This window comes from Protopterus annectens, chromosome 15.part0 (genome assembly GCF_019279795.1).
Source record: "Protopterus annectens isolate FY-2018-M chromosome 15.part0, PAN1.0, whole genome shotgun sequence".
NCBI classification, from domain to species: Eukaryota; Metazoa; Chordata; order Ceratodontiformes; family Protopteridae; genus Protopterus; species Protopterus annectens.
In genome coordinates this window covers 473,492,436-473,508,666 of record NC_056749.1, presented here as the reverse complement: position 1 = coordinate 473,508,666, position 16,231 = coordinate 473,492,436, and the positions used below count along the sequence as shown (strand labels likewise).

The following is a 16,231-nucleotide window of genomic DNA, read 5'->3' as shown; positions in this document are numbered from 1 at the left end:
TTCGAGTGTATTCACTGTTGCATTCCTGGTTACCCACCGTCCAGCCCCCTGTTTTTTTATCTTACTATGCCTATCCGTTCTTTTACTATGCATAAAAGCCTTTTTGGTGTATTTGCTTTTGATTGGAGGTATATTTTTTGTGTTTTAAATTTATATATATATATATATATATATATATATATATATATATAATATTTTTTATGCTCCCCATTTGGGGGGCACCTGACATCTGGGGCAAGAAAAACTGATGTAATGGCATCGGCTGCATGTTTTATACCCCTGACGACCTGATGTCATGGAAGAAGGGACAGCAGCCGACGCAGGACCCAAGACTTTGTTAATCAGGCCAACTGAGGGCAACCTGCCAGCAGGTTACCCAAATGTAATGACTGCAGCAGTGAATACACTTGAACATCTACATTTATGGTAAGTGTACACAACTGTACTTTCAGTTTAGGGTTGGGATTGAGATGGAACTCGTATATTTAAAGGAAAACTCTGCCCCAAATTCAAGTTTTTTCCTTCCAAAAAGTATTTTCCTTCCCTGTAATCCAAGACTAAACACTTCACATACATAAAAAATATAATTTAATAATTATGTTTGCCTTTCTTTACTGCATCTACTTCATCTTTTACATCGAGGGTTATCACCTATGTATTTTTTTTTCCAGACTGTTCGGAAATCAAACCAATTGTCCAGTAGTCTGGAAAACATTGTACAAACTCCAGTATTCTGTTTCAAGAAAGGAAACAGACTATCGGAGTTTGTTAAATCACCAGATTTACTATGCCTTTTTACAGAGAAGCATAGTAATTCGGCAGAAAGCAAACATCAAGAATGGAAAAAGAGGGCATTCCCATCAGACAATTGTAATAGGTGACTCCATAGTCAGGCACACTGACGTTCCGCTCACCAGACTGAACAAGGAGAGGGTCACAGTAAGCTGCCTGTCGGGAGCTAGAATCCGCCACATAACACAAGCACTCAGGTCACTCCACAGCAAGTACAAATATGACTCGGTCATTGTACAATGCCGGTGTGAATGACCTGAGACGTACCTCCCTGGACTACATGAAAAGAGACATAGAGGAGCTCTCTGATTATGTAGCCCAGGCCGATATGACCCTGACCCTGAGCAGCATCTTACCCTCACCAAGAATGATGCCACAGTACAAAGACAAAATTATCAGTTTTAACAATTGGCTTAATTACTGGTGTCATTCTAAGGGGATCCAGTGTCTGTCTGCTTGGGATGACATGCTTGACAAGCCATGCTGCTTCGTAAGGGATGGCTTGCACCTGTCACCCCTGGGCTTCCAGATATTGGCCAAGGCTCTTGCCACCCCCATAGTGCCTTTTTTAGGCAAGGCTCAAATGACAAACCTACCTCCCTAGAAAACACAAGTGGAAAAAAACTAAGGGTAATGCTGCTCAATGCCAGAAGTCTAAACCTCAAGATGCACGCCCTCGAAGCCCTCCTCAGTATGGAGAACATCGATGTCTGTGCATTGGCTGAAACCTGGTTCAAGGCTCCTGAGAGCACCCCAGCATTATCAGGTTTTACCTCATATCATGCTTTCCGGCCCCAAAACTTGGACCGAACCACAAAAGGAGGGGCAGTATCCATTTTCATCAAAGATACCCACACCTCCAGGTTAGTGGCAACGCACGAAGCATCGGAGACTATCCAGGTGCAACTAACCATAGGCAAAACTGCCTTACAGTTTGTAGCATGCTACAGACCACCCTCTCAAACTCAGGAACCCCACACAGCCTTCCTGAAGACACTGGAGAGTATGAATGTCTCTCCAAATGCCATCATTTTGGGAGACTTCAACTACCCAAACATAGACTGGGAACATTACTCAAGCCCCAACACCCTAGCCCAAAGGTTCCTAGAATTCATAAACTCAAATGCAATGGAACAACTAGTCACCATTCCCACAAGAGGAGACAATATACTAGACCTGATCATCACAAACATGGGGACAAAATGCTCCACACGAAGTACATCCCTCTTTGGTAAGATCAGACCATAAATTAATCTCACTGGAAATCCACATCCCGCCCCCACCCCCTGCACAAAAGACCACAGTGAAGAACTTCTCAAAAGCAAACTTCACACTTCTTAAGACTGAAGTGGTATCTTTCAAGGCCCCTGGGCCAGTGGAAACCACAACCCACACTGCTGAATCTTTTGCAAATGCCTTCTATGGGCACCTTCAAGAATGCATGGATCATACAATCCCAAATAAAACCAAGACCCATTCCCCCAAAGGCAGGCGCCCGGTCTGGTGGACCCCAGCCATAAACAAACTTTACAACAGGAGGAGGAAGCTACTACATGACAGAGCAAAATCCCTAATCTCTGATCAGTACTAGCAAAAAACTATGATCACTCATAAAATCATCCAAGGCCAACTTTGAGAGAAAAATCGCAAAAGACACAAAAGACAATCACAAGGCCTTCTTTAGCTATGTTAGAAACCTGAGTGGAAACTCCCAGATATGCTCAGAGTTAGTCCAAAATGACACAAAATACACTGAACCCACTGACATTGCCAACATTCTGGCAGACAGGTTCAGTGCAAATTTCTCCTCCCCCTCTCCCAAAAGGAGAAATAACTATCCCAGCAGAGTGTATCCTCCCTAACATCTCAGATGCCCAGGTGAGAGCCGCCCTCTCTAAAGCTAAAAACACAGCATCAATGGGACCGGATGGTGTCCCGGGCTGTGTGCTACATGAACTCCAAGAGGAACTAAACCCACACATAAGGCTGCTGTTTAATCTTAGCCTTACTACAGGATACGTACCCAAAAAGTGGTGTACGGCAACAGTGGTCCCACTTCACAAAGGCGGTGCTTCTACGGACCCCGGAAATTACCGCCCCATAAGCTTGACGAGCCTGGTCTGCAAAGCTATGGAGAGGATCATTATGGAACTCATAAACAAAGACATTGGGGACCTACAGACATTGGATCCTACCCAATTTGGCTTTGTCAAGGGCAGATCCTGCCTTTTGAAATTGGTCGACTTTTTTGAAACAGTCACTAAGGCCATTGACGAGGGCAAGGCAGTTCACACGGACTACCTTGACCTTGCAAAAGCCTTTGACACAATACCCCACTCGGGCATCATAGACAAACTCACCAGCTTAAATATAAACCCATATGTCACAAGATGGGTTGCAAACTGGCTCAAGGACAGAACCCACAGGGTCAGAGTTGCTGGAGCTATGTCAGACTCTAAGCCAGTCACAAGCGGTGTCCCACAGGGCTCAGTCCTGGGACCCCTCTTGTTCGGCATTTAGTTTTCCGAGGTACAGGCAAACATAGGAGGATCGTGGCTGACAAAGTTTGCAGATGACTGCAAACTGGGCGCCATAATTGTTACTCCAGCAGACACAGACATCCTTCAGAAAGGCCTCATAGAAACGGATAATTGGTGCCAGAGCCATGGCCTTAAGCTGAACGCCAAAAAATGTATAGTCATACCCTTTGGGAAAAACAAGGTACCGACAAATTACCACATAGGCGGTAATCCATTAAGTACGGAAGAGGTAATCAGGGACCTACGGACCCAGGTTGACAGTAACCTCTCATTTGACACTCACATTGCCAAAGTGGTTAGGAAGACCTTCTATATTGCCCACCTTATCATGAAGGGTTTCACATCTAGATCAAGAGAGGTCATTGTGCCCCTGTACTCTTCTCTTATCAGGCCAATGATTGAGTACAATGCCCCATTTGGGATGTATCTCACCCGACACCTGCAGCAGTTGGAAAGACCCCAAAAGTTCCTCACCAAGAGGATAAAGGGTCTTAAACATATGTCATATGCTGCCCGACTGAAAAAACTCCAGCTCTATTCAGTCGCATACCGCCTACTCATAGGTGATCTGTGCCTGACTTACAAGGCCATGTCCAATCCTGAATTAATGGACATGCTCCACCTCAGAAAATCCAAATCCATCAGAGCCACGTGAACAAGTGACTTAAACCTCAACACAGAAATAAATAGAACATGCTGGAGGGACAGATTCATAACCCAGAGGCTCCCTACACTCTGGAACAGAATCCCAGTCCATGTTAAGCAGAGCCCCTCAATGACCCTATTCAAGAGAAATCTCGACGAGTGGATGGGAGATCGTAGGTTTACCCTGGGGGTCATCTCTGTGTCACTACTAGACAGAGGCATAGTAAACTAAACCCTAAAAGGGCATAGTATTCTCATCCTAAGGGGTGGTGTAAGCCACATACACTCTGGCTAGGCTTATAAATGCCCTAGGGCAGATAGCCTAGTACGAACCTATGAACCTATGTAATAATGATGTCACAAAATGGGTGGGAGAGGGGGTGGGGTTATGGGTGATGCAAGGGGTGTGGCCTTGGTCCAGTTTTAGGAAACAAAAGATGGCAACCCTAGTTACATCACAACAGCTACTAAGAGTAGCACAGTAGTAAAGTTATGTCACTTACCCCAACAACAGACCCATTAAGAAAACAATGACATTTAAATGTGCCTTATCAGTTACAGATTGCCAGCGTCACAACTCAGATAACTAGTTTAGCCTGGAGTCTGAACAAAGTCAGGGATTTCAAGCTTAGTTTTCTTCTCTGTAATAAAGCTCAGTGCCACAAAGAAGGAAAGCAGATATGTTAATCTAACTTCTTACCTCCTGTCAGTATATGATTTTGCATTTTTTCCACACTGTAATTTCTGCAAAAGTGCATGTTTCTTCTGGAGTTGGGGAAAAAAGATTAACATCAAAGACTTTAATTCTAGCTACAATATTTAAAACTGTGAATGCAACACAAACCACCCAAGTAACAGCTATTAATCACAGGCATCAGATTTCTCACACTTGAACATTGAACTTCCATTGTTACTTTGAAAAGAACAACTAACTCAGCTACATTTTCAAGAGTGACATTCAAGCATTCCTTAAAATGCTGCAACAGGAATGGCCACTAATGAAAATCAAAGGAAGCAAAGTAATTAAAAATGTGGATTGATGCTGACAGTAAAGACTAAGCAGTCACAGCAGTGTTGTCAACCGATGAGAGAGAAAACTACAGTAAATTATCCCCTCATCTTAAGGACTTCTTTCTATTCCTCTAACATGACATAAGGAAGCTGAAGCCATTAAGTGTAAAACAAAATAATGCTAGCCATGGCAGCCTCCTCCAGATCATTTTGGGGTCTAACAAATTAGAAAATAACATTGACCATTTACTTTGATACAGAGGCATTGGTAATGCAGAAAAGTTCAAGACTTGCTGAAAATGTATGTTTTTTTTTCATTTTTTGAGTGCATTTCGCCTTTAAAATAAAAGCCTAACAACTTCTGCTTGTATCCCTGGTTTTAACAACTCTGTGTAGTCACCCCCAGTTCTACTCTTTTGAATGCTTTTCGTCTGCAGCTAACCTCAGTATACTTACCCTTTGACTTAGTCTTGTACTGCTTTTCATTAATGTGGAGGTTCCCAGTATGTCATCAAGTCTACCAACGTCCCATATTCCCTGTTTGACCTATATTCAACAGTTTTGGGACACATTAAGCTAGTCTTGAAGTCAAATCTGCATAAACAATTTGTATAAGTGTTATATGTAGAGATATAATAACTAGTGGGTATGCAGCATGTCTCAGGATGCTTGTTAATAGCAAGCCATAGAGTCTGGTAGGAAATGCACAGTTATTGTGTGGAGAAAAAAATGAAATGTGACTAAGGGCAGGGGAATGAATGCCTAAATTAAATCAATTTGAAATAGAACACTGCAGTGGTCAGAGGACTTGTTTATGTTATTGCAGATAGATATGAAGGGAAACAAAAGCTTCAGACACACTGTTTTCAAATTGTTCTCCCTTGGATTGCGGAGATTGAATTACATTGCCGTAGTCATAATAATTCTGGCTTTACTTGTTATTTCTGACCCTTCACAAACAAAAGGTATTAGAAGTATGTGCCATGAGGTCTTTTGGCACAAGCTCATATTAGTGTGCAGTTATTGATGATTTTTGATGTTTGAATATGCAGGCTGTAGAACCACTATTAATAGTAAAAGAATAATCTGATAATAGTTTCATTGTTACTGATCTCTTTTTTTAATGTTATAACCACCTCTGTGTATGGTGACTTTATAAGACAAGTCCTGGTACTTTGACAAAATAACAACTAATGTAAAACAGATAATACCAAATGTGTTTCTCACAAAATTTGTAGAGGCTCCCTTCACATTTGCCATGTTCTTTACTGCACATGATGTGAAAAAGAGATGTTTTACGTAGTGATCCATCTCCCTTTTGATAGGCTATTGTTAATCTTCAACCCAAAGTTCTTGCAACTGCTGCATGAACATTTGTTACTGGAAGACGGTGTAAAAGTCCAAGGAACATTATGACAGGAAATCTTCAATAGTTTGAAGATGATATGCTTTTGAGAATTTTTTTCACTGTTAGCTGATTAGCCTAAATCATCTGTATTACCAGAATGGTGTCAGATTTTAGTACGTAAAATCGAAAAGTAATTGTAAATATTTCTGATATTTATATATTGGTATATCTTTCACTCCCTGTAGTCTGTAAAGAGATAAAATGTCATTCCTGTGCTTTTCATACATTTCATGGTTGCGGCTGTATGTGCATTTTAATAACTGCAATGCAAACTCCTATGTTAATCAAATTCTGTCTCTTGACATGATGCAGTGTTTCTCTGCAAAAGTTAAGTCTTCTTTTTTTTCTTTTAAAGGGCCCTGCTGGGCTGCCTGGTCCTCCTGGACAGAAGGTAAGGTAGTTGCTTCTGTTGTGAGTTCATTATATTATGTTACACTGTATGTAATTTCCCTTTTAAGGATTTTTGTTGCTCTTTTGATAGGGTAATATGGGTTTGAATTTCCAAGGACGTAAAGGTGAAAAGGTAAGTGACTATGGCCAGTGCCTTGAATTTGCATACAGCTGTCAAATTACTGTGCAGATCAAGTACATAAACCACTAGTGCACTGTTTTTTCACAGTTCTTGTATTCTGAATACATATCAGAATATGCTGTCCAACAGAAGATTTTTGTGCGGTTGCACCTAGAATAGGGATATTTTCAAGGAACCAGTATAATTGTGTAAATGGTGCACTCTGTATTCACTTGCCTATGTATTTCAAGATACAGCTCTTACACTAGCTGAAAAATTATATTGGTGTCAAACTGTCTGGCGTCATATTGTGTACTAACCCAAGGTGGGGATATTGTGTACAGAATTCTTTAAATGTCTGTGATGGCTTCTAAGTATGATATTCTATTGCCATAGCGGTTTGTAGTCGTTTACATAACTGCCAGGTATCTTTACAGTGGAATTTCTTTGCTGTAGAACTTCTTTTCCTTTCAGACATAAAGACTCCTGTGGTTAGAAAATCCAATATTTTCATCTTATCTTGATGCACACTAGTAATGTTTTAAAGCAGCACCAGTACTAATGTCCCTGAAGCTCTGTATTTAGTAATAATTTTTATTCTAACCTGGAATGACCCCTTTTGGGATGGACATAAAGGAATGATTTTTATCTCAAAAGTCTTCTATTTCCTACAGTGCATGGTTTGTCCCCAGAAGATGGCATTATAATGGTGTAGCCTCTTCTTCTAGATCTTCTTTCCATTCAGTTATAATGGCAGCACTCAGAATTACTATTTACTTTCAGAATCTCTGCTTTGAGTGCCAGTATCCATCTCACACAGACTCACAGGTTTGTGTCCTTAGCCTTCTTTTTCTGCAAACACTACAGTGAGCACTTTCATACAACTTGACAAAAATGTTTAAGTTAAACCTTTTTAGGAACTAAGAATTTTGTTAGCTCCTACCCACTGATACTCTTCGATTGTAGGGAAACTGATCTCTCAAGACAATGTTGCAGTCGATGGTCTTTAGTAATTGTGCCATTTACTGTTAAACCATCTAGGTGACTTTATCTTGCAAGTTTAGACCTGAATCTTTTCCCCCAAGAAAAAAAGTAATCCACCTGTTTTTTTTTACATTTATCTAGGAGTGAATTAATTAAGTAATTTGATAATCAGGTGGATGAGCTGGTCTGCTAACTCTTTTTGGTCACAACCAGGCACAAGTAGACATATGTATCAAAACAAAAAGATGAAAGTTATGTCTAGAGATGTATGCAGAGATAAAGTGGAATTAAAAGTTACAGCAGCAGTGATCAGAAAAAAAGTACATATCAGGAATTTTGAGTTAGAGTAAGCTGAAACAAAATTTACAATCATAGGAAGAAGTCAGCTCTTTATGACAGCTTGCTTAGACAGTGTCCCCGAAGCAGGTGCACTAAGCTTCCTTATGTAGGTAGTCCTTAAGGGTCTTGTTGAATTCCAATAATGGCTGAATATTTTTTACCTCAATAGGCAGATAATTCCAGTTAGTAAAGCCTACGTTGAAAAAGTTCTTTCCCCTGTTACAGTTTTGAAGGGAAGTCTGATTAAGATGATCCTGTCCTCTTGGATATGTCTGAAGTAGTAGTTTGGTTCCCTAATGAGAAGTCTGTGCCACAATGTTAGGCAGTAGCCTAACTTTAGGATTTTGAAAAGGAAAGAATACAGAAGGTGAGTGGCCTAATTGGGGATAGGGAGTGACATGCATTTTTTTAAGACATGACAGTGATGGGATTGTAGATCAGCTAGGAGTGCAATCCTAAAAAAATGTCTTCTAGAGTTTGATGTTTTTTTGTGTTGTATGAAGACTGGAGGGACACAATCTGGAGGTTATATTCAAGTTTGAATATAAAGAGAAGTAGTTAATGTCCTTCTTTAGGTCACTGTTGCAGTATTCCAAACTATTGGCATCTCATCTGGACATCCAGTCAGGGTACCAAAACCTTCCATAGAGTCATATGTTTGATGTATGAATTAGCCAATGGGAGTAAGGGTACATAAGCAGACATATTAGTGTAAATCCCCAGGCTATCTCACCACTAGTCCAAAAACAGGTCTCGTACCCATCAGTCTGTTTTATGTGTGGTACTTGATACTGTTGGCCTTCACTGGTTCAGGTATTTACCATGTTGGGAAACCTTCCTGCATTTTTTCTCAGCTGTATTGTTGTCTGCTGCATTAGATGTCAGCTAGGAAGGAAAATGCAATTGTGGTAGGCTGATCCCCTGCAAGGATCTCCACTCCCATTATCTTTTCTGTTTATTTGTAGGGCACTGCTACAGAAATTGTACACTCTGTCAGTCCTTTGTTCCAAAGACACTAAGAACTTGACTTCTGACCCCTAATTCCTACTTGGAAACTCAGTACCATAAACCCTTTGCCCAAGCAATGATGGCAGAACTTTTTACCCCCTGATGTCCTGCCCATTAACTCATTCACTCCAGAGCAGCTCAGGAAGTGCTGCCTGCTTACTTCCACCATAGGAACAACAGTGCAGCTTGAGCTCATTTTCAGATAATCCATTTGTGATACCATACAGAAAACAAATGTTCATAACTCTTTAACCATAAGAGCTAGACTAAAAATGTAAATGCAAAAGTTGTTGAGCATGCACTGACCTTTCCAACAGTGTAAATGTTGACAGTGCGTATCTAAGTCATTATTAAATATTTGCCAAAGAATGCTGATGTTATGCATATTTTTTACCTTGTTGGTAAAACAAATCACAATATCTTGGTGAATGTACCATGCAGACCCATACAATTTGTAATTAATTTATTTGTATGAGTCAGCTTTAAAATGATACCTTAACAATAACTGTGTGATGCTCCTTTATGGAGATATTCACAGAAATATGATTAATATTATAATTCTCATAATTGATAATTAAACAAAGCATAATATCTCATCACCTGTAACAAACGGAGACTAAATGTCAGTGTACAAGTTGTGTGACTCAATGTTAGCTTCAAAATGATGCATCATGTGGCATCACCATGCTCCCTTGCAAACATATGGGCATAATAATGAGAAATATGGCAAATGTATAATTTCCATAACCCTAAAGACTAAACAAACTGTGATATCTGTACATATGTACAGCATACAGGCACAGTTCTTTTACGATGTTGTAAGGAGTAATGCTGTCCTCAAAATGAGGTATTACTTGGCACATTGACATGCTCCCTTGCAAAGTTATTTACCAAAATATGAAAAAAAATCATAATTTCCATAACATAAGCCCTAAACAAACTGTGATATATGTACATGTGTACAGCATATAGACACAGTTCCTTTACCATGTTGTATGAACTGATACTGTCTTCAAAATGAGGTATCACGTAGAACGTTGACATCTTTCCTTACCAAAGTCATTCACTAAAATATGAAACAATATCATAATTTTCATAACCTTAGTCCTACACAAACTGTGATATCTGTACATGTGTACAGTCCACAGACACAGTTCTTTACCATGTTGTAAGGACTAACACGGTCTTCAAAATGAGGTATTACTTACCACAATTACTTGCTCCCTACCAAAGTTATTTACCAAAATATGAAAAAAAATAATAATTTTCTTAACCCAAGTCCTAAACAAACTGTGACATCTGTACATGTGCACAGCCCACGGACACAGTTATTTTATCATGTTGCCACTGCTATCCAGGATGATCCTAAGATTCATGGTGTCTAGGTATGACGCCCACTGTATTCAGCACCATGGCTGAAGAGTCTCCAAGCTCCCCAGTGCCATACTAATTACACACATGCACACGTGTGTGTGTGTGTGTGTGTGTGTATGTATATATATATATATATATATATATATATATATATATATATATATATATATATATATATAGTGACTGTGTGATAAAGAAAATTACTATATGATACAATGTACAATTGCAGTAGTTCACAAAATTATGAAGCATATAACCACAGTGAGGACTTTACTGTGCATCAAACAAATTGTAAAATGACAGAAACTGGTGGGGAGGGGTGGCTTGAAATGACTCCACGCAGACAAAAAAGCAAATCTGGCTTGTGCATTCATAAATGTGATAACTACCTCTACTTATGTGAATAACAGCGACAGCTGCTGAGAGCTTTACCTGAAAAGTGATAATGACTCAGTGCTATACTGTAACTGTATTTATTGTTAATGTGATAGTGAGCTGCATTTTATTACTGCAAAGTTATGCATGCTGAGACACAGGTGATGATTGCTGCCCATAACCTGTTGAGTAGGCATTCATTATATTACCTTGTGCAGCTGTCATGTAACACAGATTCATTATAATCTGTAAGGTGAAGACCCGAGTAATTCAGTAAAAACATTGTAACACTTATACATTACTGAGCCCTTCCTCCCATCTAAATTCTGCACATGACTGACAAAGCCAGGAAAAATGCCCAAAATATATTGCAAACTTTTGCATCTCTCATGACCCTCAACCTCTTAGTTTAAAAATCAGAGACAGAAACCCAAATCAGGACCAGATTTTAAATATTGGTCTTATATACTCAGCAGGTAATGTCATGGTAACCATGTTCTGAAAGGTATGAAGTCTGAAAATCATATATTTGTTATTATTCAGTGACTGCAGTCCACAGCTCTATTCTGAACGGGATTTAAATAGCTCATTGCAATTTCTGACATTTACAATTACAGGCATTAATACCCCTCTAGCCTGCCAATATACCAAAACTGTTGTTCCCATAATATGTGTCCAAGCTGTCCTAAAATATCTAAACTAGTGCTTGCTTTAATGTAATTTGATAGTTTATTCCATGCATCAGCTGCTCTGTCACAGAACTAATTAGTACATGTCTCATAGGAAGTTACTAGGCTATTGGACCTGAGGCCTTTATAAGCCTAGGCAAGAGTTTAGCCCATGCATAGACTAATCAGCACCCAATGCCCCTGTCCAGCAGGGACATGGGTGGAATCCCAGGGATGTTATTTTCTGTTTCCCATCCAGTTTGACATGGTGGCTAAAGAAAACAAGTACTTTCACAAAGTAGGTCTGCTACATATCTATACTCAGGAATATTCTATATGAACACATGATGTTAAAACACACGAGATGAGAGTGCGGTGTGTGTTTGGAGGGGGTTAATTACATCCAAGACAAAGGAAATACAAGAATGCAGCTTTTTCTTAGTAAAAGTCTAACTTCCCACAAGTCGAGAGGCAAATTCTTCAAACTTGCCTCACCTGAAACAATAAGTGTGAAAACGTTCATAAAGTAACTGACATCACGACTAAAAGTTTTGCCAGTATTCAGTCAGCAGCGAGCAATACCTGAAATATCCAAAAAGTGAAGAAATGGACAAACTATTCCCATCCAACATTCTTTATCAGTCATAAACAGAATGCAAATTCCATGTTAAAAATACAGTAATCTTACATTCTACCTGACCAACATGCATACATCTCCTGAAATATGCACACTAAAAAGCATATGTGCAGTTTGTACTAAAGTACTCTGCAAATATCTCTTCATTCTTTCACTGTTAAGCACTCAAAGGACCCAAATTTGAAATGCAGAATCTAAGACATCAACTGCTAAACAGAACTAGGAGTAAAAGGTCTTCTTCCTACCACCTTCAATCAAGCAATAAAATGAAACAAGCTATGTGCTGCTAAAAATGCACACTGTACTTAACAATGACACGTGAATTAAAACACACAAAGGATCACTAAATGTCTCAAGATTGTCATTATTTGCAAGTAACGTTTTCATATTTTGAGAAAAGCCAATGTCACGCACTAAGGTGCAGAATAAAACTGCTTAGAAAAACAAGAGTTTCTCAATGCGCATACTATATTCATACAAATAAACATGCACACAGAGATATAACAGATACAACAATGTGTTAAGATTTTTATAGTTACAAATAAAGTGCAAGTATTTTGAAAATAAATACATCACTCACCAGCATATGGGACAAATACTGGACTTAGAAAGAAAGCACGCACATTTTTCAATACACATATCACATTTGACAACTCACTTTGCAGGAAAGTACTACAGTAGTTACAAACATAGCATGAAATTTCATTCCAGAGTCCATATTCACAGTATATAATCGATCTGCAGTATAACATCGCCATGAAACCTCAATTTATACTTATAATTTGGAACAGCAAGTGCATCTCAGTAAAAACAATAAGCTGCCACCTCGTTAATATTGCATGAATCAGTTTATTCAAACCAAAATTACAACTGAATAGAATAACATTAAGAATTCATAACTTGAACTACACTTGAAAAAGCAAGTTTCTGCAAGCCTGTTTTATCAACAACATATTTCAAAAACTGAGTACCACAAACCTAACCTTCCTATGTATTTCTATCTATGAATCCTATACTTATTTCTGGCGTGTGTAGATTCTTCTCTAACACCATGCAAGTCATTGGAAATGACACAATGCTGATTTCAAAAACAGTCGATCCTTGCAGAATACACATATGGACTATCAATAACGTGGCAAGCTGTGTGTTGATTAACATACAAATACTTCATAGCAATAAACGTAAACATTTGTCAAAAAAAAAAGAAATTCACCCAAATCTCCAAAGACGCTTGGACTCAAAATATTAATGCACATCCCTGACAATGATATTTAATATAAATAAACACTGAACTGTACCAAAAGGAAATAGGAATAAGCTCTAGACTCCAAGGGAACCCCCAATCATCAGTGATTTGCCAGAAAACTACTACTTTTACTGGACGGTGAACAGTTATGAGCACCAAGAAATCAAATAACTCACCCCATTACACACTGCTGTATTCATCTAATAATCATGCAAAGGAGGCTGTACCAAAGGGAAACAAGGGAAGCAAGAAGTGGTATTTTTCACATCAAAAATGTTTTCTAATTATTCAATTCTGGAGTCAGAGAGTACAGTAAGTAAATGTAAGACAATGAATGAAGTCTCAGCTGGACAGAAAAACAAAAATCATTGAAAGACAAGGGTTTTGAAACACCGTACTCCTCCCACTGAAGATAACTACTTGGATTATTCCTAGTACACAACACCGTGTGCAGTTCTATAAGAGCTGGGAAAACATAGAGCAAAAATGCATTAACAGACAAGGCAAAACAAGTCATAAACTCAAAACATTTAACTAAGCAATTATTGTTTATCTAAGCGACCGACAACAGAAATGTGAAAATTAAATGCATGAGTCATGGTGCCAGATACTGACAACTGCAACACATACAGAATCAGCTTGGTGTGATCACAAACAGATACACAGTGCATGGCAAGCCGATTTTCTCGTAAAAATTAAATATGAGCCCAATGTTATTCCACACTGAAAACTAAGTTGAGAAGATACCTGACAAAGTTCAGGTACTTTTTCAACTAAATTTTTAACAGTGGAGCTAAAACCGACTGCAAAGTTACTGGTGCTTGTGGAAGGCACTCGGGTGTAACAGCATGCAATTTCTTGCGTCTCAGAGAGCGCTCAGATGTAAGAACTAAGGCGCCCTGTGAAGGTACTTTGGGTTAATGAGTTAAAAAGAAATAGTTTGAGGCCTTTGCCTGATATTATGACTGTCCAATCAGACTCAGACATATGTGCAGAGGTCTTGGAACCTGGTGTACACGCGACACTTGTTCAGACTCCAGATACCATGACCCCACTGGAGGTCATTATGGCATCTGAGATTTACACTTCCAGCACGACTGATATCCTGATTAATTATTTTAGAAGGACTCAAAGGCATAGCACAGATCCTCATAAGAAAATAAACTCCCAAATCACTCATCAAAGTTAGTCAATGGTCAAAGCCTCTGCAGTTAGTCAAAATGGATGCCATACCAGGAAAAAAGAAACTAAAAACATACCCCCAGGCATCCAAAGGAAAGTAGTGGATTGATTTCTCACAGGACATATTTAAGGCCATAATGGCACTCAAGCCACCATCCTTTTCAGGGCCTGTTGCTACTACTTCTGTTTCTTCTTCCACTCCACAAGGGAGACAAGTAGACAATTTTGAAGATGATGAGGATGAATCAGATTCAGATGAGCACACTTTAGCCTATTCATCCCAAATCCATTCACGAGGTTAAGTGGCCTTAGATGTTAAAGATTCCCTTTTTCCTGACTCTCCTGTTGAAGAAGCTTCATTTGGAAACACTAATGTAGATATAATGAAACATTTTGAATTAGAATCTAAACAGATTTCTGAAGTTCAGCTGATAACCACTTGGACATAGGCACTCCTGCACCTGTATCTTCTGTTCTGGATCCTTTCCTGGATGTCTTAAATGACTAATGACATTGTCTATTCTCTGCATTTTAAATAAGATTTATTCCTCTGAGCAACCTTCCTGTAGGTAATAGGCTTTATCTTTGGTGGCTCATGCTTACCAAGGAGCTAGGTACAGCATTAAACGCAGTTATGATTCACTGGAAGCTTCCTTCTGAGCAGTTGCACAGCTTCTGAAACCAGTGGAATGCATGGTTACATTCTTAGCCCTTTCTATAAGATATTAAGGCTAAACTCATAGACTTTCCTTTGACCAATGACCTTTTGTTTGGTCCAGAGGCTACCAGTCTTTTCAAACAATTGCAAAAACAAGGTAAGATTTGGAAGGACTGTAGACAGATCTTTATTACTTCTGTACGAAGATACCAAAGGTATTACCCTGCAAAACCCACAACTTTCACTTGCAGGGAATCCACGCCTTCTCACAAGGCCAATAAATTGCCTAGGAAAAGATTACAGGACAAACCTGACAGAGATTCTAGATGTGTAAGGCCTCCTTGCCAGTTGAATCCATCTAACTACCTTCTGTTCCCTTTCCCATCCCTTGGTCCATTCCTTCCCCTATCCAAAGCTCAACTCATTCCTAAAAAAAATGACTACCCATCACTTCAGACAAATGGATGCTTTCAGTCATCCAAAAGGGATACAGAATGACCTGGAAAGAAGTTTCTCCTTTCAGCGGCATCCTCCAACCTCCATACAGTCAGATCAGTGGCTCTGTCCCGTCATTCAGTTTTTGCGAGAGCAAGGTACAATAGAGCTGGTGTATGTAGGAAAAGTTTTTTATTCCAGACCATTCCCAAGAAAAGTAGGAGACTAGAGACCAGTTCTGGATCTGTCCACACTCAACACATTTCTCCTGGTTCCATCTTTCAAAATGTTGTCTCTGCAAACTTGTATTTTCATTCATCCTCCATCAAGCCTTCCTGGTGTCTATGGACCTAAAGAATACCTATCTTCACATTCTTGTTCACCTTGCTTACAGGAATTGTTTGAGGTTTTTTACTGG

General features: G+C 39.2%; 1 protein-coding gene across 4 annotated transcripts in view; it reads left to right on the top strand.

Annotated features, from left to right (window-relative positions):
- The window catches only part of COL4A5 (collagen type IV alpha 5 chain), a 3,591,008-nt gene that overhangs the window by 1,345,182 nt on the left and 2,229,595 nt on the right, over nucleotides 1–16,231 (top strand). For all 4 annotated transcript variants that reach the window (XM_044057208.1, XM_044057205.1, XM_044057207.1 and 1 more), the window contains exons 12-13: nucleotides 6,752–6,787; nucleotides 6,878–6,919. In XM_044057208.1, the coding sequence (XP_043913143.1) occupies nucleotides 6,752–6,787; nucleotides 6,878–6,919 (78 nt within the window). The remainder of the gene's footprint in view (nucleotides 1–6,751; nucleotides 6,788–6,877; nucleotides 6,920–16,231) is intronic.